This window comes from Plectropomus leopardus, chromosome 8, assembly GCF_008729295.1.
Source record: "Plectropomus leopardus isolate mb chromosome 8, YSFRI_Pleo_2.0, whole genome shotgun sequence".
In the NCBI taxonomy this organism is placed as follows: Eukaryota; Metazoa; Chordata; class Actinopteri; order Perciformes; family Serranidae; genus Plectropomus; species Plectropomus leopardus.
Window position 1 is genome coordinate 20,431,735 of NC_056470.1, and position 24,798 is coordinate 20,456,532.

A 24,798-nucleotide genomic window follows, 5' to 3' on the forward strand; every position below is an offset into this window, starting at 1 on the left:
TTCTATTGTAAACTATTTTTGCAATTTTTATAGAGAACTTAAAAGAAATTGGAGATTTGTTTTTAGTTCTTCAGAAAAAAGGTTTAAAGGGCATGTTTTTTGAGTGATTATTTTTTCCATTTTTAATTTTGACAAAACAAAAATTAAAAACATTTGGCAATTTTTATAGAAGAATTTGGGTAATTTTTTTAAAATTACATTTTTGAAAGGCAAGTTTTCTTTCAAAATGTAACAGTCAGAAACTTAACAGAAATTATTTTTGGATGTTCAAATTTCTAACGGCCCTTGAACAAATCATGTGGGGTGCTGAAACTATGTTTGAATAGAGTTTGAATCTTACACGTTTGAAAAATGCCAGGCAAGTGAGGGAATTAAAAAAAAATATCTATGTTTTGGGTCCATAAGAAGTCGTGGAAAAGTTTTGAAATTTTTTCCATGATAATGTGTGGAAAACCTGAAGATGTCAGTTGGCACGCCCTGAGTATGGAAAAACAGGCTGGAGCCCGACACAGAAGGTAAGCTATGTACTGCTGTGGAGGGGTCAGCAAGGACTTTAACCACCTAAAAAATTATATCAGTTTAGATTTACGCATTATTGATAGTATTTTCATTCATGCCAGACAGTGATTAACAGGAAAGCGAAGCCATTATATTCCTCTCTTCAAAGCCAGACTCTTCATTGCTGAACACAGGAGCTGCTGGTCTACCGCTGCCTCAGACAGTTACTGTTTGTCATTGTGTGACTTAAGCGTTTTAAAGGGTTAGCTCAGATTCACCAATGTCACACAATAACACTATCTTCAGCCAAAATTACTGTCTTTGTCAATGGAGTCTGGTGGCTTTGATGAGAGCATAGATGTTGAAGCTGAAGCTGTTAACCGCTTCCCTGTCAAAATAGACTGAAGAAAAGAAAACGCAGTAAAAAATACTCACAATTGGGCGTCATGCAGCAACATTCTCTTAAATTTCTCTTACATTTTCTCTTAATTTTCTGGTAAGAGAAAAATCAAGAAAAGCCAACTTCAGATGCATCAAACATTCTTAGCCATCCACATTTACTCTTACCAGGTGTGCTAAATGAAGAATCCCACTTCATCAGAAGTCACCTGTTAGCATGGGTAACGCCCCCTAAACACTATGTAGGTTTGATGCAGTGTATAAAGACTGTTGCCACATGGCTGATATTGGAGACATGACATCAAAAAATGCTGTAAGAAGAAGGATTGATGTAGGCTTCTTGTTAAATAAACATAAAGAAAGTAAATGGGATTTCAAGGAAATGTGTTGAAGTACTTTTGATACTTCGGCACATTTCCCTGAAGTCACATTTACTTTCTTTATTAAACAAGAAGTTCACGTGCAAAAAGGTTTGAATACATTTAATTCATCAAAATAATTACGATACTTAAAAGGAAAAGCAGCAAGTCCTCATACATACATGAGAAGCTGGAACCATGAAATGTTGCCAATTAATTGATTGTTTTAGCTGTACTTGTATACTTTCATATGGTTTGTGCACAGAAATCTTATTAATGGTAGTGAAGTAAAATGTACAATAATTCTCTCTGAAGTGAGGTACAGTTAAGAGAAAATTTGTTCATATAACGTTTCTTGCATGAGGCCCAACATAGCATGTACTTAAACTGATACATAGTTTTTAGATGGGACTTTTTTTAGGCGGCTAAAATGCATTTTATTGCTGAACCCCATCCACAGCAGTAAATTGCTTAGCTTCTGTGTCAGACTTAAGTCTGCTGGGGGCGTGCCGACTAACATCTACTGAATGTAATATACTGTTTACAGATAAGTACCTCATACAACTTCAATAAATCTTAACTATCCCTTTAATGCCAGACAACAACATGGTAAAACTAAAACAAACATCTGATGCGTAGCACTGTTTGGACAGGACACAATACTATGTGAATTATTTAACAGATACAGTACTACAGAAACAGTTACAGTAGCAAAATGCAAACCTTTAGTCCTCCTTATGTTCACTGATGGAATATCCCCAAAGAGCTATCACAAAATCGTGACACATAGTCCTTCTTGACTGGGTAAAGCAGAAATGAACCTTCCCTGAATAAAAAAAAAGTGGACATACAGTATCTTACAGTAACATAGTACAAAGTGTGCTCTTTCTTTTCAAGACAAGTTTCAGTGTATTCATAGCAAGTGTAATAGAAAAAAGGAGTGTTTCTGTCATAGAGAATCAGATGTGAATTCTTTTGACTATTTACAGTAAAATTGTGTTTTCATGGGCCATTTAAACAGGAACTGCATGAAGGAGTCATTGCAAAAACATTTAAAAACTACTCACTAGTTTATTGTGAAACAGTGATAGCTACACATTTGCTAAACTCTACATCCATATTTTTTAGCCCTTCTATTCGCTATACATCTTTTTTTGTATGTTAACAGGATTGGCGATATGAGCATTAAAGAAAAGAATTGGTGTACTATACTATGAAATCCTGTGAACATTTCTTTCATCAAAACCAAACAGGTCTTTAGCTAGGTTTCTTTATATACAGTATATATGATTTCTAAACACCCTTAAGACAGGGTTAAAGTGGGAGAGAACATAAATATTTTCATTCTAGAACTTAAAACATACAAAAGGAATAAAGACAGGAATGTTAATAGAAATATTAAATTCAATTTTAAAAAATCGTAACGTGCTGTATTTTATTTCAAAAAATTTTTTGCGATTGTTTCTCAGGTTGTGATATGGAGGTAGGGGTGCAAACTCTCACATACATCTGTTTGAACCAGTCCAGCTTTGAAGTGTCTTTACAAATGATTATGTGAACTATAAAGCCACAGTACAGTACACTACAGTAACTGCTGATTTAAGCCTGACTTTTAGAGCGCCCCAGGGACGACATTTCTCTGGAGGGAACCGGAGATGCTAAACTGCTATCAGATTTCGGGGTTTTAGGACTCATTACTGGGGTTCTCCATTTAGGGGTGAGTTTGTTGATCTGGCTGTTAGCTGCTGGACGATAAAACCAGGTCTGGCTCCTTGGCCCCTTCCTGCCCACTGTTGTTGTGTCCACAGTTCCCCGTCAGCTCTGGGAAGAGGCTGGTCCGAGCAGAGTGATTCGGGGAGCCCGGAGTCGGACTCATGCCTGGCCTCTTGGGAGGGATCGGAGGAGGGTGCATCCTCTCTGAGCGAGGAGTGAGGGGGGAGCGGATGCCCGGTGATAGAGGCCCTGACGAAGGCGATCTCCCCCCAGGAGGAGATGCTGCTAGGTTACGGTAGTCTGTACCGAACGGAGAGCTGCTGATTGGCGCCAGCTTGACGCCAGCCTGCTGGCTGGTGAAGCGGGACAACACCTGAGTGACAGTGTTGCGGGCCAACTGCTTAGCTGAGCTGTGCTCCAGTGGGGGAGGGAGGGAAGAGGTGGTGGGGGAGAGGTCCCGGGGGGAAAGAGGGCCACCATGCTGCTGCTGCTCCAGCTCCGCCTGGCTCTGGAACTTGTGTCTTGCAGCCTGGAATCGCTGGTTGACACCGGCCTGGTAGGAGGACTGATGGAAGCCTGGGCTGCCCAAACGCTTGGCAAGAACAGGGGAGGAAATGGGGGAAGACGAGAGGGAAGAGGAGGCTGTGCTGGAGGGAGAGTGAGGGTGAGGATGAGGGTGAAGAGGGGAATGCAAAAGTGCTCCTCCCCCATTCTCTATCACCCCTCCATTTTCTGCTCCTCTCCCCTCCTGTGTCGGCTCTGTCTCTTTATGATGGCCGTTGATCTTTGACTGTGAGGACGATTTAGGAGTGACAGTTACCTTTCCATCAGGCTCTGTCTGAACAGAGGTGGACACCACCATATTCTTGGAAACTGATGCTTTCCCCTCTGTCGCTGCCTCCTTTACCTCTTCTTTACATCCCCCAGTTTTTGCCAACCTCTTCCTTAGCTCCTCCAGCTGTCTCTCAAGCTCCCTGCTCCTCTCCTCCTCTTTGCTGATCCTGGCTTTCATCTGCTCTCTTTCTGTGTCAAACTCCACCAGCTGCCTCTCAGATCTGGCCTCTAGCTGAGCTGCCCTGCTCTTCTCATCTTCAAGAACCCCCCGGAGCTTCTCCAGGGCACTGGTCTCCTCCTGGAGCAAAGTGCGAAGTTGAGAGACCCTCTGAGCCTCCTCCTGTGCCTGGCTGCTGGCTCTCTGGAGCTCCAGAGTCAGATTTGAGGAGAGCTGTTGCTGCTGGGACAGTGACTCCTCCACCTGGCTCACTGCCTGTGCTTGTTCCTTCTCTAACTTGACCACTGTTGCACGCTCCACTTCCAACTAGAAAGAGAGGGAGAGATACAAGTCAAGGCGAGGCAGCTTTTCTACGTTTGACCACAAGGAGGCAAAAGAACACCGCTTTGCTACTTGAGATCCAACACAGGATAAGAAACTTTACCTTTTTTTAAAAAATACAATTGTTTTTCCAGTAGCATTCATGATAGTGGCTTTAGTCACTCCTTCTTCCATTTAAATAGCTCATTTTGAACAGATTAAGTGGTATAAAATATGTATTCTATATTTTTTGGGGCTCAATTCCTGTTTCTCTGGCACTTTCCATCTGCTTATCCACATCTACTACAATATGTGTCATCTCAGAGTCAGAGGAGACAGAGAGAAAAGCAGATAACAGTTTGAGACAAAAGGCAAAAAGCAACTTAAGAGGCAATGACCCCAAAAAAATCTAAAAATTACCTGAAAATTTGAAAAAAAAGAAAAAGAAAGTAAAACCTAAGTAAAAGCAAAAACAAACAAAATAAACAAGGGAATGACCTGAAACATGTGCTTAAAAATACTAATAATGATGCAAAATAATTTAGATAGATATATAATTAGAATAATTATAAATATCTTTCTAGCATTTTTCCCTGGCTTCTCCTAAAATAATTTTCCTTATCTTCTAGTTTCTTGCATCTGGCGGAGCAGTTCTTGCCAAGTTGCTCACTGCCTTTTTTCCCATTTTTAAAAAAAGAAATCAAACCAGATTTCGAAGGTTTAAATACTTTAAATACACAGCAAAAGAAAGGTGATGTTGATCAAGGATTGAAAGGGTTAAATAATTATTTGCTTGCTAGGCACATTATGGAAAGTTCAGTTTGCCATGAGGTCATCGGACAGTGACCCTGCAGCTTTAAAGCTTTGATGAGTAACATGTGGAAATGGGAGGTGATGAAATACAATCTAGTGTGTGTGATTAGTGTACAGAAAAACAACAGCGGCAGGAAAGCCTGAGGAAGACTGAGAGACACTCAGGAACTCTTTCTTACATAAGACCCTTTGCAAACTTTGTATAGTGGCAGATTGTGTGTGTTCACAGTGCGTGTGTGTGCGCACCAGCTGACCTTGCATTAGACATGGACATCCATTATCTCAGATTTCCTGAGGCCATAAAGCCACATGGCTGTTGGACAACTAAACAATGGTCTCTTCCTCCTCTGTTTCCTATGGAACAGCCCTGTGCTTGTGCATACGGCTGCCTGTGTGTGTCTGTACTTTCAACAGGCCAAACCCTCTCCACCCTACCGAGTTACACAATGGAAGTGCACCGATGCTTTCCTGCTCAGTCGCTTGGTTTTAAATCACAACTGCCACTGTGAAGGAGGACACTGTGCAGACAGGCAGAGGAGCGGGAAAGAGGAGGAGCGCAGGGAGGGAAAGGGAAACAGAAATATCTCTTCCACCAGATGTGCTCGTCCATCAGCAAGCGAGAACTGTGGTCTTCTACCAACTTACCAAACCTACATACACACAGTGCAACAGCACATGCACACTTTCTATCTTTTAGACGTCACTCATACCTGCAGCAGCAGTTTGTCTCTTTCTGTCTGCAGCATGAAGGTGAAATCATCGCTGTGCGCAGACTCCTGGGCACGCCGTCGTTTCTCCTCCTCCAGATCAGCTATCATCTATCAAACAACGGAACAATGAAATCACGTCACATGCAGACAGGATTCTTGTTGCAGGATTTAGCGCATGAATTTGACAAAATTCAGAAACTTTCATTTATCTTTCTGAGAAGTTTCCTGACCAATAAGCCACATCGCAGAACCTCTATTACATTACAAGGTTTTTACAGTTGAGTAAATTCTCTACAGCTCACTCAGAGACTCAGTCTACACGTTGAGTGTTTATGGGCTCTGCTGTGATAAAGCTCTATATCCCCTCTCTAAGCACTGGGTGCGGCTGCTGTCTGTCTGCCTCACTCCCCCAAGCCGAGTCGGCAGGGGACACACAGAGACAAATAGACACACGCATACATTCACACACACAACAAGCCTATTGTACAAGTGTGAGCCCCACTGTAACACCGGCTGGGTGCTTGCTGCATCGTCCAGACACGCAAATCTGAAATAAAGACGGGTGAGCTGTAGAACTCGCTGAATGCATGTTCACGACTGTATTACTTACCCTCCTGTGTCTGCTCTCTGCAGCAGCCAGCTGTCCCATCATCCTCTCCTGCATCCGCTTGCAGTGAGCCATAACCAGTTTAAGCACAGCCAGAGGGTTTGGGCCCACCGCCCGGCCCTGCAGGTGTGTGTGAGGCTGGGTGAGCGTGTTCTGGCGCTCCGCTGACTCGCTGTCCCGCTGCAGGGCCAGAAATGGATCGCTGAGATCATACTGGCCATATCGCTCCTGGACGAAAGCGTCTCTGTGCTGAGCCTGGACACACACACAAACGTAGCACGCATGTAATGGTACTGTTTGATTGTTCCAATAACAGCTGCTGTTATCATTAAATGTTATCATTAAATCTACCCATGAGCTGTGTATGTGTTTAATGCCTACCTGTGGGTTACAGGGGAAAACAATGAATACATGTCAGTGTACATGTTCAATCTCGATTGAGCAGAAAAAAATGACCAGTGTGTCTGTGTGTGTCAGTATATGGACGTGATATGTTGGTGTCTCTTTTTCAAACTACAGAGCAGGAAAAAATGTGTGAAGAAGATAACATGAGGCCCAGCTGTCAGCGCCAAGAAAAACACAAAGTAACACATCACAAACATTCTGTACGAAGAGGTTGACTTCTATGTTTCATATCATCATCGAACATAGACTCAGAAGTGAGCGTATGTGTCCATGTGTGCAGGAAATCTGTGTGAAGTGATGTTATTGTCAGTGTGAGCACAGGCAGATGGTCTTTCCCCTCAACCCAAACACAAAGAGGTGAGGCGCAGCGGTCCAACCCCCACCAGGGGCAGATGTTAACTCCTCCCCTGGGATGCAGGGGTGAAGAACCGAGCCATGAAATCAAACACACACACACACACGCGCGCACACACACACACACACACACACACACACACACACACACACACACACACAGAGCTGTTTCTAATGAAGAGGTTCGATGATGCTTAAACCAAAAACACAATAACTGAATAAAAGTGAACGCACACTTGTTTAAAGGCAAAATTGAAGAACTGTAAAACTGAGAAAATTAAGCAGGCAACTAAAGTAGTTTTCATATATCATACACTATGCAGACTTGTTTGAGAGAAACGGGCTGGAATGACAAGCGATGAAGTGACACGCGATAGAGCCTTGTTGACCTCTCTCCGGTCAGCCTGATATACCATCGGGAGGTCTCATTAACTACATACAGTGAGTATGTTCAAGTTCTGGAGGCATGCAGGGTCAGCTGGTGCTGCTAGTGACGTAAGCACAAGCCACAGGGTTTGCTCCACGTGCCCTCGAGACACCCGTCGCTGTCTCCCCATGCAGTCGTCATCAGACACCCCGGTCCTCTGGCCCCCTTCGCCTCCCTGCCCAAACATGCATGGCACTGCATTCCTCTGCCTGTTCATCATTTCTCAGAAAAATGCCTCTCTCAACTTCCGCCTCTCTGTTTGCCTCTTTTTCTCACACGCGCTCTCAGACTGTGGCAGCGCACACACGCACACACACACCCTGAGGGCATTAGTAAGGAGGTTGTATTTGAGGCTCTTTCTCTGACTGAACAAAGAATGCGACCCTCAGTGAAGAGATTACAGGGACTTGAACAAAGACACTGTCTCCATGCCTTCACTCTTATGCACTGTCTCAATGTCTGACATTAAAAGCTTCAATGTGTGAGAGTATGTATGAGTGTGTGTGTGTATTACCCCTGTGTTTTACCCCCCCTTTTTTTTGTGTGTGTAAGCCAGTGTGATTACCTGAGGCTGTGTGCATGTGTTTGTGTGCTGGGCTTTGAAATAAAGCTATAAAGCTTCCTCATCTAGCTGGAGACAAAACTGCAGCTTCCTGAGTTAAATAACTGTTCAAACAGACCATTAAGGGCTGGGCTGAGATTGGATGGTGTGTGTGTGTGTGTGTGTGCGTGTGTGTGTGCGTGCGTGCGTGCGCGTGCGTGTGTGTGTGTGTGTGTGTGTGTGTGTGTGTAGCAGTCCCAGCCTTGAAGCTGGTCTCCTGTGGTTTTCTAGGGATAGTTCTGATCATAATGACAGAGTTTGCCTTCCTTTATGAGAGGCCACGACAAGCAAACCCTTGCTGCTGCAAAGCTCTAATTTTGGTTTCACTATCGATGAGAAATGTTTCTACGTCATAGGAAGGAATATATTACATGCTATTGATTCTCTGTTTTATAATCAATAAGTAATTTGCATTAAGTTTGTAAGAATTCCTCGATCAATGTCATGCAGTGCAGGTATTGAAACGTGTGCTGCAGCTTGTTTGAGCCTTGCCTTCTTTAACAGCTTGTATCCTCTAATGCATACCTGCAGCTGTAATGAGGTGTGAAAGACAACCTGATGCTTTTAACCTGGAGAAATTCTCTGTCTCTGTCAGTTACCTAAAGCCTCAAGGCACAATCATGTCCTTGTGTGAGCTGAAAAGAGCCAGGGAGTCCTGTTACCTTGGAGAGCCTCTGTAATGACTGTCACACAATGAAGTCAGCAGCTCAAGAGTGGAATTGGGTGCATATCTCCAGTTACAAATATGCAGTTTAGCCCTTAATCTTATTTGTGAATAACACACTGCGGATAAAAAAAAATGCAATTGCTGTTAAAATGAGAATTAACACATATGCATGCATACATTTTTATGCGTGTGCATCTATGAGCATGCAGCTGGGATGTGTTTCCGCACACCATGCTGTGTAGGGTCTTAGCATAACTGGCTGTCTCCTGGGTAACATCTCAAATCCAGAAGCTTTGCAGTGGGGGCTATGGAAAAATATGTGTTCCTGGTGAAGAACAACTAGACACACAGAGACAAAAGGACAGCAGGACTAGACCTGTCAGAAATGAAAAGCTTCTTTTGTGGAACTTAAGGAGTCCAGTGCAAGCAACAAGAGGACAGCGGACAACGCATCGGTATGCTCCAACATTTTACTTTTGTTAATTTAGTGTATGAGGTTATCTTTTAGTTCTATTCTGTAATATAAAACCCCAAAAGGAGTTAATTTATTTAAAATTAATGTGCAGTGCAAGAGACACTGGCCATGGAGACTGGCCAACACAGTCAGACAGAGAAGACAGGCTGTCTCAGCTCTGTCCACAGAGAGTAGTGAAGACAATAAGTGAAGATAATATAAAAAATGATGTTTTTGGCTTTTTGTTGTTTGTTTTGTTTTGTTTTGGGAACTGCTTTGACAATAACATATATCTGTTCAAGCTAATAAAGCTATATAAATTTGAAAAATTTGAATTTGAGAAGCACAGTGTTGGATAATTGTCTAAAAAGAAAAAAAGGGACAGGCTAAAATGTTAAATAAAGAACAAGAACAAAAGACGACAGTAGGTCAGCTGCAGGCCCTCCGGTGTTGGATCCTGTTCAGATTTATGTCGCTGGCTTCAGTGTTTTGTTGGATGAGGATGTAAGACTTTAGCAGTGCAGTTTTTCTCCCTGGTAAGCGGACAGCTACTCTGCTCCACTTAATAGTGGAGAAGGACATATAGTCAATGGGCCACTTGTCAGCTGTGCTGAATAACAGGCCTTGGCAGGTGAGAGGTATCTGTCCGCTGGCAGTCACATCTGATTTAACAGAGCTGGTGAGCCTGCAAACTCAAACAGACACAGCGGGCTCTGACCCATTTTGTTAGTGCTGGTCATTAGAGCATTAAGAAATTACAGAACAGTCTTCCACAAATGCAAATGGGAAAGTGAGACAGGCAAAATAAAAGCTCCTGCCTGTCGTGCATTACTTATCAATGAAGACTCAATTTAATCATTTGCCTTCTTCTATTAAACCAGCTCTTTACGCTGACCACATTTCAGCAGTGTGCTCAGAGGTCACCAGTTAAGAAAATGTAAACAATTACCGTCAAAAATAATATCATATCCTATCCCGGCTGGTTGAGCACTAGAAATGGAGTTTGCTGTGACAGTCTGCTGCTGGGGAATAATGACTAGCTAATCAGCCAATAAGGACAACATGATCATTATCTGTATAACACTTTGATAGCATAAGAGTATGTAGTATTGTCTCGGGAGAGCCCAAATTCTCATGTACCTACCTAAAGCTGTATTAATTGATTTTGGCCACTTGCAGGCAGAAGAACTGTACAACAAGTTAAAAGGCAATTGTTTGACAACTGTAGGCTGTAAAACCAAAAATAATAATTTTCAGGATGCTGTGAGTCTCAAAGAGAACCTTTAGCGCCAGAGAGTTGGGTGATAATTATCTGTGGGTATGACACTAGAAGTGCCCCAATTCACATTTCACTATTATAAGAGCCTTATGTCCTGACGTCTCTTTATTTAAACACATACTCTCATTAAAGGGGAACACCAAATTAATCATTCCAATATGTTATTTCCATGGCCTTGGCGAGTTCAATCAATAATTGTGAACATGAGCTACTTTCTCTCAAAGCCAGAAACCAGAGAAGTAAATCTCAAACTTGTGATGTCGTTAGGTATTAGGTCTGGAGCCGACTCCTTGGACAATGACTGAGAGCCTGATTTTGTGGACTTACAGAATTTTATTTGTTTTCTTTTTTTGGGGGGGATAATCAAATAATTTTTATTTCATTGCAGTGTTCTCAGTTCTGAAACAGAAAATGTACCCATACACTCAGGAAGTTCCCCTGGGTGCTCTCAGTGTCATCAAGAACGTGTTTCCTAATTCACTGTCTGTGAAGCAGCTTCAGACTTTATACTTGATGACATCAAAAAATTGAGTTTCAGCACTCAAGTTTTAAGATTTAGGAGAGAGTTTTTCATGTTTACTAACATTTTTGACTGTCCTAGACCACAGTGATTTTGAAAATGGGCATAGCTCACCTTTATGTGATGTGAGAACACTGTCACAGGTGTACTGTTGCACTGACAACAATAGCAGTACCTGGTTTGGGCTCTCATTTACATTTACTGAGAAAACACTGAGGTTGTACAGAATGTCCTCTGAGGTTAATCAGTATTGGAAATGAGTAACCAGTGAGTATAAGTCATTTGCACACTCTGCTCTGCATCATTTATATCATCGCCAGCTTTGTTAAAATAGATAAAAAATAATGACCAATTAAAAAACAGTCAAAGAATTTTACTACAAATCAAAATTGAGCATACATTACGCATAAGGCAAGCCATATCAATTTAAAAAAACAGAACATAGAGTCTCACACAGACAGTACAGAGATCACAGCAGAGAGAGGGGGAGAGGGAGACAAAGCTTTCAAGAAATAAGTACATCTTAGGTCAGAAAAGTGCTTTTTTTTCCCCAGATTTAGAAGCACAACATGTGGGGCCCCAATACAATGGCTGCAAATTTTGAGAGAAAGAAGAGAGAGAGAGAGAGTGAGAGAGAGAGAGAGAGAGAGAGAGAGAGAGGAGAGAGAGAGAGAGAGAGAGAGAGAGAGAGAGAGAGAGAGAGATGAGATTTGAGATTTTTAAGTGTGTGCTTTTTGAAGTGCCTGCTAAGGTGTGTGCTTAAGGCTCAAAGCCGTATCCTCCACACCTCCCACCCACATATTAACCACAGATGGCACTAAGATAACTGAGGAGACGCCACACAAAGCCTCACTTTACTTTATGGGCCGTGCAACGAGACAACTTCCAAGTAATGTTTAACTGCCTCAGATGCTATCATCAGTGAATAGTGATGAAACATAGGAGCAGGTGCTCTCACCCTTTGGTCAGGCAGTGCTTTTGGAGAGGCATAACATGTCATAAGGGTGGAACAAGGAAGTGCTCCTGCATTTCTTGAGTCAAAAATCAAACTCAGACATTGTACCAATCCCGACACAAGCACAAACTGCATTAAGAAAGCAGTGATTTTTCTTATCTCATCCTCATTATTCCGTCTGTAACAGGCAAATACTATCTTGTTTAGTGCAAATAGAGGCAAAGGGTGGAGCTCATGACCATTAAAGATATGTCCGGTCCCTTATTTTCAAGCTGGGTCTAGTAAAGAAAGGCTGTCATTAAAAAGCATTTTAAGGGACTGTACTTTATTTAGCAGAGTAAGGGGAAGGCTGAGGTGCAACTTCATTTTTTTATATATAAAAATATGATATATGATCAAATTTTTTTTACACACACACATATATAATATATATATATATATATATATATATATATATATATATATATATATATATATATATATATATATATATATATATATATATATATATATATATATATATATACATATATATATATATATATATATATATATATATATATAGTACACACACACACACACACATTCACTGCTGAAGTTGCTAACCACTAGACAGAAGAAGGTAATTTCACTTTTCATTTTAAAGTTGCAACACCTTCACAAAATTAACAAAATACAGCTACATTTTAAGATGTAGGAAAAAAATTTAACAATTAGATAACACATAAATTAAGATTAATAGTTATACATTCCTTTGTCTTTCACGGTTTCCAAGATAGTATTGATCAACTTGTAAGATTTTACAGCAAACCTGTTTTTAATCATAAAAGTAAGGTAAGATCAGTCACTTTGATGTCATCTCTGCATTTTCAGGTCAGGGAGCTTCACTCTCTCGGGCCTCGGGCCGTTGATATGGAAGCACTTCCCTGACATCACTGACCAGTCTGCATTACAGACTTATATTAGGTTTGCTTTTAAGGGCACTCTCTGTGTAATTTCTGTTCTTTTTTATCGCATTTTCCCCTTGACAATCTTGATAACATGACCAAATTGGGCAGTGATTCTTTTAGAGGAGCAGAATATACAATCTTATCAGAATAGCACATTCTGGCCTGGCCCTATTGTTTTATGGAGCCGGGAAAAGACGTCATCTTGTAAAAATAGACAAAGCATTTTAGGATTACAGGATATGACATCATATGGAAAACAAAACAGGCTCTACTGAGCATGACTGCAACGTTGTTACCACACTTGCCTGGGTTAACAAAAACAGTTCAATCCATTGTCAAGCAGCAATATTTGTTTCCCAGCCACACTGACTCAATACCACAAAGTGTTAAACAAAAAGCTGAATCAGACCTGAGAAATATGTCACAAGTTAGTCTCCCGCTGTATTTACGTAGTGTCTCAAAAGTATACAAGAACAATCAAGGGCTGACTTTAGAGCTGAGGATTTAAAGGGCAGGTGCGGGTTTGTTTTCATATCTTTAACAGACATTCCTTTGAGCTACTGAGAATTTGCCCTGTGCTGGATTTACGCCATGATCACCCGACTGAAAGAGGATAATAATAGCATTAGTTTCCTTACAGATATAGACAATCATAAACTCAATAGATGCGCCACTCCTGCTGGAATGCAGGACCTGTTTCTGGTGTCACGTTCTCAGGAATCTTCCCTCTAGTAAAACTGCTTATCTGTTTCCTTAGTGATGAGAGTTAAAAGCAGTACAGTCAAGAAAACTGTAGAGACATTTCTCAAAGATGACGCCAACTTACAAGTAAGCACAATACGATTCTAAGTTTTTAGGGGTTTCGGGTGAAGGAAGGGTTAAAAAGGCCCCTGAATGTGGTTGTCCCTAGCAATCTACAGGCATCCCAAGTACTTGCTGCTGAGAGGAGGAAATATTTAAGAAGTGGCAAGGATTCAAGAGCCTCCTCTACCTTTCTCAACCGTCCTCACATATCGGCAGATACTTAATATCAAACGGCTTGGTTCAGGATCGGGGGCAAAAAAAACTTGATGAGGACATCCTTACCTAAAACATTATTGTTCACTGTAGCTTTTGAATATAATTTAAATGTTCTCTTAATGTATTGTTTGTCATGTATTTCTATGTCCCTGTAAGGCACGTTGTATTACCTTTTGTCTAAATGCTGCTATTTAAATAAACTTTCCTAATCAATATTGACACACAGTTTAATTAATGCAGCACGTGGGTTGACAACAGTGAGAGGACAGCTAGAGAAAAACACTGTGGTACATCAGGATCCACGGAAAACAATCACAGTGGGGAAAATGAAAAACGACAAAGACAGACAAGCAGAACACTGAGTTCCTGGGTGCCAAATCAATGCACAGACACAAAGCTCAATATTAGACACATTGGCCCACTATCAATCAGTACCTGATGCTGCCCGCTGCAGCCACATGTCTATACACAGTCTGCCTTAATGCGGACCACTAAGTAAAACTGGTCTACAGGCCCCCAGTGGGAACGAGGGAAGTCAGTGATTTGAGCCTACAACTCTGTACATCCTTTCCACAATAAACACTGCAGCCTCTAACTGGCCCACCAGAGACCACTGTGGCGTGTGTGTGTGCGTGTGTGTGTGTGTGTGTGTGTGTGTGTGTGTGTGTGTGTGTGTGTGTGTGTGTGTGTGTGAGTGAGTGGGCAGACAGGACATGGGTCATGGTCAAACATGAAAGACCCCCCGTAATGTGACTGTGTGTGAGGAAGAGAGATGAGAGAAGGAGGAAGAGGAAAAAAAAGCAGTATAGATGGAGATACGGGAAAAGGAATAAGTACAGACAGCAAGGCGACTTTGCCCTGAGGGGAATGACTCTGTGTGTCAAGTTTGGGGCAAACCCTGCGTGCATCAGATCTGGACAGTAGTGAATGAAGTACCTGAAAGCCTTTAATTGAGTAAAAGTACAGATATGTACCAGCAAATGACTTTGGTAGAAATTTAACTCACTTATTAGAATATTACTTTTGTAAAAGTCTTAAAGTATCTGATATTTACTGTACTTAAGTATTAAAAGTAATTTTATAATATTTAATGTAATTAAGGATTGAAAGTAAAAGTACAAGTAAATGCTGTTAATAAAAGAGAAAGCGGCCCAGAATTTTGAGAACTTTGACAATACTTGGTAACATACACCGCCTTAAAAACAGGGCCTGTAATACACTTGAAAAAAAACAAGGTCTTTTTTAAGACTTGAAGGATTTAACCCTTTCAGATCTGATCAATGTTGCTTTCTTTGTGTTGCGTTCACATGCCTTTCACTAAGGCTCAACAGATTATCAGCCTGGCCACTACTGGGACCAATATTTTATTTTATTATTTTATAATTATATATTTACAACTACCTTACAGATTTATAATCATTTCTGGCATTTGTTTAGGTCATTTCTTTTTTTTTGTTTGTTTTTAACTTTCCTTTTTTTTTTTGCTTTTTTTTAAGATCATTATTTTGTTTTTGGTTTTTGTTTTTTACTAATGTCTCACTTATTTCTGGGTCACTTCTTCAACTGCTCATTGCCTTCCTCCCATGCTTTTGACAAAAATTAAGCCACTTTGCTCAGGTTACGAAGGGTTAAAGAAATCCATTCTTTTTTATTTGTCTGTTCATCCCCTCCTCCTGTCTTCCCTCCCCTCCTGTCTTTTGTAGAAAGTAACTACAATGCTTTGGGGGAGAGAAGTGGAGTAAAAGAATACATTTTATTTAGGAAATGTGGGGTAAAAGTGAAAGTTTACAGAAATAGAAAAGCTCAAGTAGAGTACAGGTTCTCAAAAACACGTATGTACTGTACTGGAGTAACTTATTTAGATTACAACTCTGGATCTGGACAACTGCCACCTACGATGTCGCTGAGCTGGTGCGGTTACATTGGTTTCCCCTCAGGCTCTGACACTGAAATTCTCTCATGATTGCAGCTTTGCTTTCTTGCTAGATGATCTTCACTATCAAGGCCTGTTTATTAGAACAAAACAGTCATGGCTGCTACTTGTCCTCATCTCAACCCCAATCACTGTTTCAGACAATGATTCAAGCATTCAGGATCTGAGGAGCTTCATCCAAGCATGGAGCAGCTGCTGTGGTCATGAGTGTGAAAAGCAGCCGCGGGCACGGAGAGAGCCAATCAGACAAGACTTAAACACTGCGAGGCATTGTAGCTGAAGGAAGGCTATGCTCTTTCACTTGAATATGAATGAATGAGCTGCACAGAACTGAGGATTTAAGGTTGATGTTGGAAAATCTCTGGGATGCTGTTCACAATGTGCTCATGGCTGATTCAAGCTGTCCAAGTGGACAATGTAGCTTAAAATATTCAAGGCTTGTCTGCGATGCACTTCGCATTAATGCAAATTTGTCTTCGACTGCCTTGACAGACTGCTATGGTGTCTCCGTTGTCCATTTAGTGTTTAAAACACAGTTGGATACAGCTGGTTTTCCAAGAGCCAAACAACTCTCACAAGGATCTAATGTGTGTAACTGAGGCAGAGTGCCAAACAGCCACCAAAACTTTGTTTCTGCTCAGCAGCAACGGGAGTTTCCCAGATTACAACAACTGTGAGCACAAATAGTTACTAAGGACACATTTGACAAACACCAGGTATGAACTGCAGTCTGTCTGAACTGGGTCTAGACACAATGTGGACATATTCAGGTCTGACTAGATCTTAAAATAAAAGAAAAAAGTAAAGACGAGAAACACAGATTTCAACTGGTCTGACCAGTAATAATGTTGGTGCTGGCCTGGGAAACCAGAATGACTCCTGTGCCATTGTCTTTACTAGCTCTGTTTCCTTTGTTTCCTGTTTACATACCCCCTCCCTTCTAGTTCACATTCTTTTTTGGGGGTGTAATGCTGAAACAGGTTAATTTAAGCGTCCGAGCAACGAGCATGTATTATTTAAATAAGTATTTCACTGATGGTCAGATGGTCTGTTCACAAAACTTGGCTGTCTATGCAGAAGAAAGACACAAATACTTTGAAACTGGTGCTATATGACCAGAAAATGGGAAAAGGGCCATGGCATTTGCATTCGCTCAAGAAGTAGAAAACCTACAACTACCAGACTTCACTGCGCTATATAAGACCAATAATCGCTCTCACTGTTGACTGATATAACACGAGCTTGGCTGTTCATATGAGATACGTAGTGATGCAGACACATTCAGTTTGTTGCGTACACGACAAGTCCCAAAAAACTGTGCCTACCAACAGCACAAGACAAACCCACCAACAGACAGTTATCTGAACCCTGCTACAATGTGACATTCTAGTAAATAAATAGGGCCAAACGTTGCAAAAATCTTCTTTATAATATGTTACATAAAAACACGATTCCCCCTGTAAAACACTACAGTAGATAAAACCCTTCCTGTTACTCTCTTCTATTTTTCTAGCCATAACCACATTACGTAGCTACACACTAAGTAAGCATTTTCTTCAGGGATTCAACTTCCCAACCACGGAGCAAAGAGGGCTGATGGTGGACTTACATGCAGGTTATGGAGGGTGAGTCATGTAGCTAGTGCATGGCTCACATAGCTCCGCCTTCTGCAGCTATTCGTTTTTTCTACAGGAAACAATATGGGGGCCTGCTGGTAACAAATGATCTCAAAGTACAGCTGAACAGTATGTTTCTGAAAATATTTTAGGTGAGAAATAGGCAATGCTGTTACAAAATTATTGTTCAAATATATGATAATTTTCACGTTTGTCCCTGTTGTACCCTTTGATCTCAGATTTTTTTGCCTTCGTTTTTACAGCACCAGAAAGAGTATGGCGCCCACTTACTGTTCTTGTATCACAGCCAAACAGAGCACTAAAATGTGTTTCTGAATGTTTTTTAGATGAGAGATTGGCAATAATACAGTCGAAGAATCTTGGTTTTTATTTGGTCAGCAGCGTCTAGTTGTACTGTTAGATCTGAGTTTGGCCTGTCTTTGAGACAGAGAGAAAGGGGCGCTTCTCTCTCTCTATCCACTTCTATATTCTTGGACGTCTGTGGTAGCAGGCATACAAAAAAATGGACGTACACTCAGTTTGAGCTGATTTAACAATATTATTTCTCAGTTATATGTGCTACAAAATGTATGTGTGGTGTTCTGTTGTGTGTCACAAGGGGATTTGTGGGTATCAGATGTAGTCACCAACTCACCCTCAGGGCATGTATGACCACATCCTGGGCCTCAAGCTCTCCCTCCAGGACACTGAGGAGAGTCAGTAGCTCTGCTCTGCTTAGAGCCTCCACATTCATCTTCTCATCCTGAGGAGACAGAGCAAGTGAGGGGGAATAGGAGACAGAGATATTTCTTACTGGTTATCTTTTATTACATAAAAGCAGCAAATGAGCTTAAAATCCTCCTGTTATAAATGGATTGATGTGTAGCATAGCACTTAGTATTGGCTTGTCTGGGTGCATTTTGTCAGTGAGTGGCACAGAGCTGACATAGGATGGGACTTGGGGTCCCATCTGTGGCCTCACTGGGTTGTGCTCAGGGTTATAAACAGGAAGTCGTTAGCATATCTGCATGTTAAGTTGCTAAGGGACTAAGGACAGTTGTTTGCTCTATTTGGTCCACACTGTGAAGATTCAGTGTGCTCCAAATAACACGAACATGAACACAACATTAGGCAAATGTGATCATTCAAAACATCTTATTTGGCACACACTATAGGTATTAGCCATCCCGCTCCACATCCACTGTATCCTGTGAATCACCAGCTAGGTCATAGGTAGTCATAGGGTCCAGACATATCGCACTTCAAACAGCTGACATCATCCTTAAAACTGAGAGAATGACAAAACGCTGTGACTTCATCTTTGGTGAAGTTGCTTTTAGGGTATTATCAGTGCCTTATAATGGTGCGGCTGCTCCTCAGAGTGTTGATTATGTGTTTGACAAGGTGTGTGTATGCTGGGAAGTCAGATAACAGCAGCTGTAATAATCAGTCTTTCTCTTACACTTTGCATCATTCTCTCTCTCTTTCTCAGTAAACTGACTTCGGATCACAAAGCTCAGTGCAAGATGCCTTATGAGTTCACAGTATGCTGTACAATATGCGAGATAAAAATCCACATATAAATGACTTTGGTGATGGGCTGTCAGCATAAATGGATAACTAAACAGGCTTACCATGCCCAAATTACCAACCAAGATACTCAAAAAGACCACACAGAGATGCAAAGAAATGGCAAAGACACCAAGGATGTCAGTTTCTGTTAATTCTGCTCTCAATAGGCTGGCACCCACTGACCAGTAACCAGCTACATCATCATAAACATGCCCACTTCCCGTTCTTCAGTCTCCATCGTTCCTCGGCCACTCTGTGTGCTCCTGTGTAGGAGGGGTTGTGGAGCCTTTCTTTATCTGTGCCCAGGAGCCCATTGTCTCATTGTCTGACCATGGCTGCCAGAACAACTCCAGCAGAGGATTGTATCTTTGATGATGCAAAACTGTCTATTATGTGGGTTTAAAATCTATAGGTGTTCAATTCAGATACAATCTGCATCTGATTCTTATCATTTTCATGTTCATCAAACCATTCAGTTTGCATTTGATATGTTTCTTTATTCAGTTGTCCTGCTATTTTTCTTGCATTTGTCACCCAGCGTCTGCATTACAACAAACAAACCTCTCCTCTCCTCTTCACTACCACCGAAGGTTGAATCTCAACTGTCCTGTTTACGTTCTTGCAGCAGCGTCCACATTCCTCGGTGCAGTCTGTGGCTCACCACACATTTACAGCAAAGCAACAAAGTGTGAGTCAGTAGTCATTTATGGCTATTACCTTGTGGCCACATACCACACACTAACACACACACACACGCTTATAAGTTAGATATTAGTGTGTATTTGAGCTGCTGGCTGTTAATGTAGGCAAAACTCACCATGTGTCACCCGATATCTGTAAATTAGCTTCCATGGAAAATCATCCCAGCATTCCAGGAATGCCCTCACCATGGGAAGCATCCCTCAAGAATAACTCCCTGAATCCCGATCTGTAGCCTGCATGGTTTCAAATGGCAGTGTTGCCATTTGGCTTTGTGATTAACTAATAACTGGACTATATCTTAAAGGAATAGTATTTTTTTTGCAGTGAGGTTGTATCCATAGTCAGTGTATAGTATAGTTATGACCCCAGAAGTGGCAGGAGTGCAGAAATGGAAGCTATGCGATGCAAGAAGTGCTCAATGGATGATGTTTTTCTGTAAACTAACTTCGCCCTGGTTCCCTCATAAAAAAGCCTGAAGGATTTCAAATTGGATTTTTGATTACTACAGAAAATGGGCTCTTTGGCAAACACACATTTATGATACTTACACGTTTTGTTCAGCAAGATAATTTTCGCAAATGAACACCGCTTTCAGGTTTTTTAAAGCATAAATACAATTGCCAGAAGTAAAAAGCTATTGCTAGGTGAACAAAAACTACACTACGGCCGTGTTGCCACCACTGTGAGGCTGTAAAGCTGTGTTCAGCAGGGTTCAGCGTAATGACGTCCTGTAGTCTCATTTAGCCACTTGTTAGCCACTGTTTTTATTAAGATGCATAGAAGCTTCAAAATTCATGAGAGGTGTATTACAGATGCATTTTCTGTTGTAGAAGAAAACTTAACCATAAGACCTTAACTGCAGCTTTTCACCAAAAACCCATCCAAAAAACCCACTGACTTGGGAACTTAACGAGGGAACTTAAACTGCTAAAATCTTGATTCATGTCCAGGTTTTCGGACTCATTATTGGGCTTCTCAATTGCATTGCATTGCCGTGGACTGTGGTCAGTAGCAAATCATAGCCTATATTAGCCACTGAAAAAGTCCCACTTAAAAAATCTATAACAGAATAACAGAAGAGCTGCTGATCTATTGCTCCCTTAATCAGTTATATATTTTGTGTTATTTTTGTGACTTTGATGAATGTGCACTAACCCCTTTTAACACCAAAGTTACACAATGACACAAAAAACATAACCGATCAGTGAAGCCATACACCAGCAAGTCTTGTGATAAGCGATGTTAAATTTCTTTTTTTTTTTTTTCAATGGAGTCTGGCTTTGAAGAAATTTATATAACTGCTTTATTTCCCTGTCAGAAATCACTGTCTGGCATTAAGGTAAAGCAGTGAAAATACCATCAATATAGCACACACTTAAACTAATATTGATTTTTTTAGGTGGGACTTTTCTTTTTGTTGGTTAAAACACGTTTTATTGCTGACTATATCCACAGCAGTATATTGCTGACTCCAGTCTGCTTCCCCAAACTGAGGACATGCCAACCACCAGCTACTGTGGGTAAAGCACTTGCGTTGGATAGCTTCCTCTTAGAACCTTACTTCAAAAAAAGCAGAACCATCCCTTGAACAATCTTGTCATGAGATGGTACATTTATGCAAATCAGCAAATGATTATCATGTCTGATTAACATTATTAACTTATTTGGCAACACTAGTCTGGTGAGTGTCAAAAATGCCTCCATGCTTGTGTTCATTCATACTCACTGTTTTCTTGTCCTTTTTTCTTTCCAGTCGTCAATCTCAGATACCAAACCAAGTCTGGGTTAAACTTCACTCATCCTGTCTCAATAACCAGTAGGGATTTCCCGATTGAATTGGAAGGTTCAGTACTGGGCCTATTGATTGGGATCATTTATTTTGACCACACGTCCGGCCCAATCCTTTGTTTATGTCGGCTATCACACAGGTGTCAAACACGGAAAGCACAATTTGCGGCAGATATTCATTAAAAAATTCATTAAAAAAAAAAGTTAAACTTAAGCTGCTACACCACTTTAAGTGGAATTGGAATTTTTGTTGTTCATTTGTAATGAACTTTCTTTATTATAATGCTATGATAAGTGGCATTGTCACCAATTTTTATCTGTTGTGACTGAGAGTGTTAAAGTTTAGCTATCATTACTTTGAGGTGGAATTGTGATTATATTACTTATAATTGAGAGTGTTCTGTGCTGCTGTACTTTTATTACAATGCTATAATATGAACATTTGAGTTTTTGAAGACACGTTTAGTTTCTTAAACCTATGTGGATTTTTATTTTATTTTTTTAAATGCTGCACTAAATGGAAAAGAGCCTTTTATTGTTTTGTTTTTTTGTTTACTTTGTTATTTTGCAAAAATGAAATAAAAACCCTTAGACATTTTCTTTCTTGTATTGCATTGCAGAGATAATAAGCTGTCAAGCATAAACAGTGGATTCATTTTTATAACTTTAAAATGCTTGAAGTGTGTATTGTGCAGCTGTATTATCCAGGTAAATACAAGTAGCCTATCACTATAACTCTGTATCGGCAGATATTAATATCAAATGATCGGGAGCAAAAAAAAACCAACTTGATCAGGACATCCCTTGTAACCAGGGAGGATCTGTGATGGTTCAGTGTGTTCAAAGCAATAAAATGATCGCAGTGGTTGCTCAGGAACAGCAGAGGATCCACCTGCCGTCCTGGGCCTTTGTCTAACACAAGGGATTGTCATTATATTCCGTGTTGGCAACATTTACTTCAACTGGTAAGTGTCACAGACATCCAAGAAACACCAAATTAGCCATTTCCTATATAGATTGCCTGGAGTGATAATCGTATAATCAATAGCCTACTGCATCAATATTAACTGGAGTACTCACGCCCATTAGCCTGAAAATGAACTCAACACGAGACCAGCTGCTTCCCGGCGATTGTTACTCTTATTTTCTATCTAAATGTGTTTTTAGCATAATTGTTAAGCACACAAGTCCTACATAATTTACGGCGGCAAAGTTTCACTTAAGCTGACCAGAAATAGCAAAGCACCACACAGCACGAGCAGATATCAGGTTGGGTCAGAAACCTGTCTATGGACTTTTTGCGTTTTGCTTTCTGACTGAAGACGCCCGACCAAATTGGACGCTTAATTCCTGGAAACCATGCAGCAAATAAAACACAGACATACCTTCATGCGCTCCTTTCTGGCCGCATTAATTGTTCTCCAAATCCAACAAGGAGGCACCACAACAGCATGAATCAAAGCAGCCCTCTGTCACAGGCGCTCTGAGGCGACTGTGAACAACAGACGTGCAGTGACGAGGCCGCCAGCCAATCAAAGGGGCGTAGTGCAACAATCTGACCAATAGCTGCCGAGCGTTTCGCTGGGGGCGGGGGTTAGGGCGTTCCCAGTTCTGTGGGATAAACCTCTTTGTTTCGGACGTCCAGTGTTGATTTCTGTGTCCTAGTGTGATCTTTTTCTAAAATGTTTGAGGATTTGGGCTTATGATGGCACACAACAGGTGTAATTTTACAAATAATGATAGTAGTTTCTAAATCTGAAGTGAATCAGTGCACTCCAACTGTGATTTCTGTAATCTAGAAACTGCAGTAAAATATGAATTTGATTATTTCCCCCCCTCGTATACAGGTATACCTACCTCTAGAACTCATAGAGCTAACTATTTCTTTAAAATCCCCCAAAATTGACGCCTCGCGTGGATGAGGGATTGTATTGTCTCTCATTGATTTTAACCGCCCCCTAATGGCCAAACGACATTATTGCAACCTAATGTTTCTGCTGTGTAACATATTTCAGGTTACAGTTTAGTGTATAGTCTAGTATATATATTAACTCATATGGTCTAGCAGCTCTATGATCAAATAAATCATCCCATTTTGGACAATACTGTCACGTTGCAGTTGTAGCTTTATGATGCGTTCATAAATTAACCCTTTAGAACCTGAACATCAGTTTTATTGTGCTGCTTTCAGTCGCCTTTCAAAAGCAAAATGGCCTCAAAACCTTATACAAAACTTTACACTTTAAACATAAGTTACAGAGAAAAAAAAACACATGTTTTCTTTCTCATTGTTTTCAGGTGATTTTTTGTAACTTTTCACCAATTTCCAGCTTTTCTTTTGGGCCATTTATTTGAGATGTTCATCACCTTCTTCTCATGTTTTTGAAAGTAATCAAGCCAGTCTTCTTCAGGTTTCAAAGGGTCAAGGTTTAGTGGATTTGATTTATGTCAGTTTGTGCAGTGGTGGATGAGTGTGAGGTCACAGTGAGATCCAGCCCCTTAAAGCACTGTCCTAACATTTATAACTAGGCCGGTTATTCAGTGTAATAGAACAGGGAGAGGGCTGGCATTGAATAGTGTAGTCTTTGTTCTTAACATCTCCCTCTTTTGTCTCTCTACCACCTTTTTTTTTAGACCTTATTGAAAAAGAAGGAAGGGAAACCTGATAGATGAGATCTGTTTCACATTGTGTGTAGTCATTGTTGCAGAAAGATTAAGATTTCCACAACAGTGTTTTCATACTAATCAAGCCTGCGTGTCATTCTCACCTCTGTAGACACCGGACAGGTGTCTAGTAACTCACCTTCCATAATAACAAGTATTAAATGTGCTGTAAATCCAGGACACTTGAGGCTCTGATAAGGAGAAATTTCAGGCAAGGTTAAGCCTCATATTTCTTATGAATCCCTATAAAAAAATACAAGTTTGCAAAGTTTTTTTCTTGGCTTTTATTACACTTGTGATAGATACAAAAAAATCAAAATGATTCACCCCAAATTCCTCCCGTGTTTTGAGCGGTCAAAGCACTGCATGACTGCAAATAGAAGATAAATCAAATGTTAGCTGAAAGAGAATGTGATGATCATCTGCTGTTGGCCCATTTATATTGATTCCAGAGCCCAACCCACTCAGGTACCTGGATAA

General features: G+C 40.8%; 1 protein-coding gene across 1 annotated transcript; it reads right to left on the minus strand.

Moving 5' to 3' along the window:
• Window positions 1–201: 201 nt before the first annotated feature.
• Window positions 202–23,122, minus strand: LOC121947192 (CTTNBP2 N-terminal-like protein). The gene is made up of 5 exons (XM_042492126.1): window positions 23,040–23,122; window positions 18,248–18,355; window positions 6,415–6,666; window positions 5,805–5,912; window positions 202–4,287 (listed from the first exon to the last, which is right to left on the minus strand). Exons 1-5 carry the CDS (start codon window positions 23,043–23,045, stop codon window positions 2,995–2,997), a joined length of 1,767 nt encoding a protein of 588 aa, XP_042348060.1. The 5' UTR covers window positions 23,046–23,122; the 3' UTR covers window positions 202–2,994.
• Window positions 23,123–24,798: the final 1,676 nt, after the last annotated feature.

What these genes read in the sequence shown, in the direction of transcription:
- LOC121947192 (XM_042492126.1), bottom strand. An exon ending in CAGAGAGCAGACACAGGAGG is followed by an intron (nt 5,913 to 6,414) that starts GTAAGTAATACA and finishes GTTGTTTGATAG; the next exon opens with ATGATAGCTGATCTGGAGGA. An exon ending in GAGACAAACTGCTGCTGCAG is followed by an intron (nt 4,288 to 5,804) that starts GTATGAGTGACG and finishes CTCTCTTTCTAG; the next exon opens with TTGGAAGTGGAGCGTGCAAC.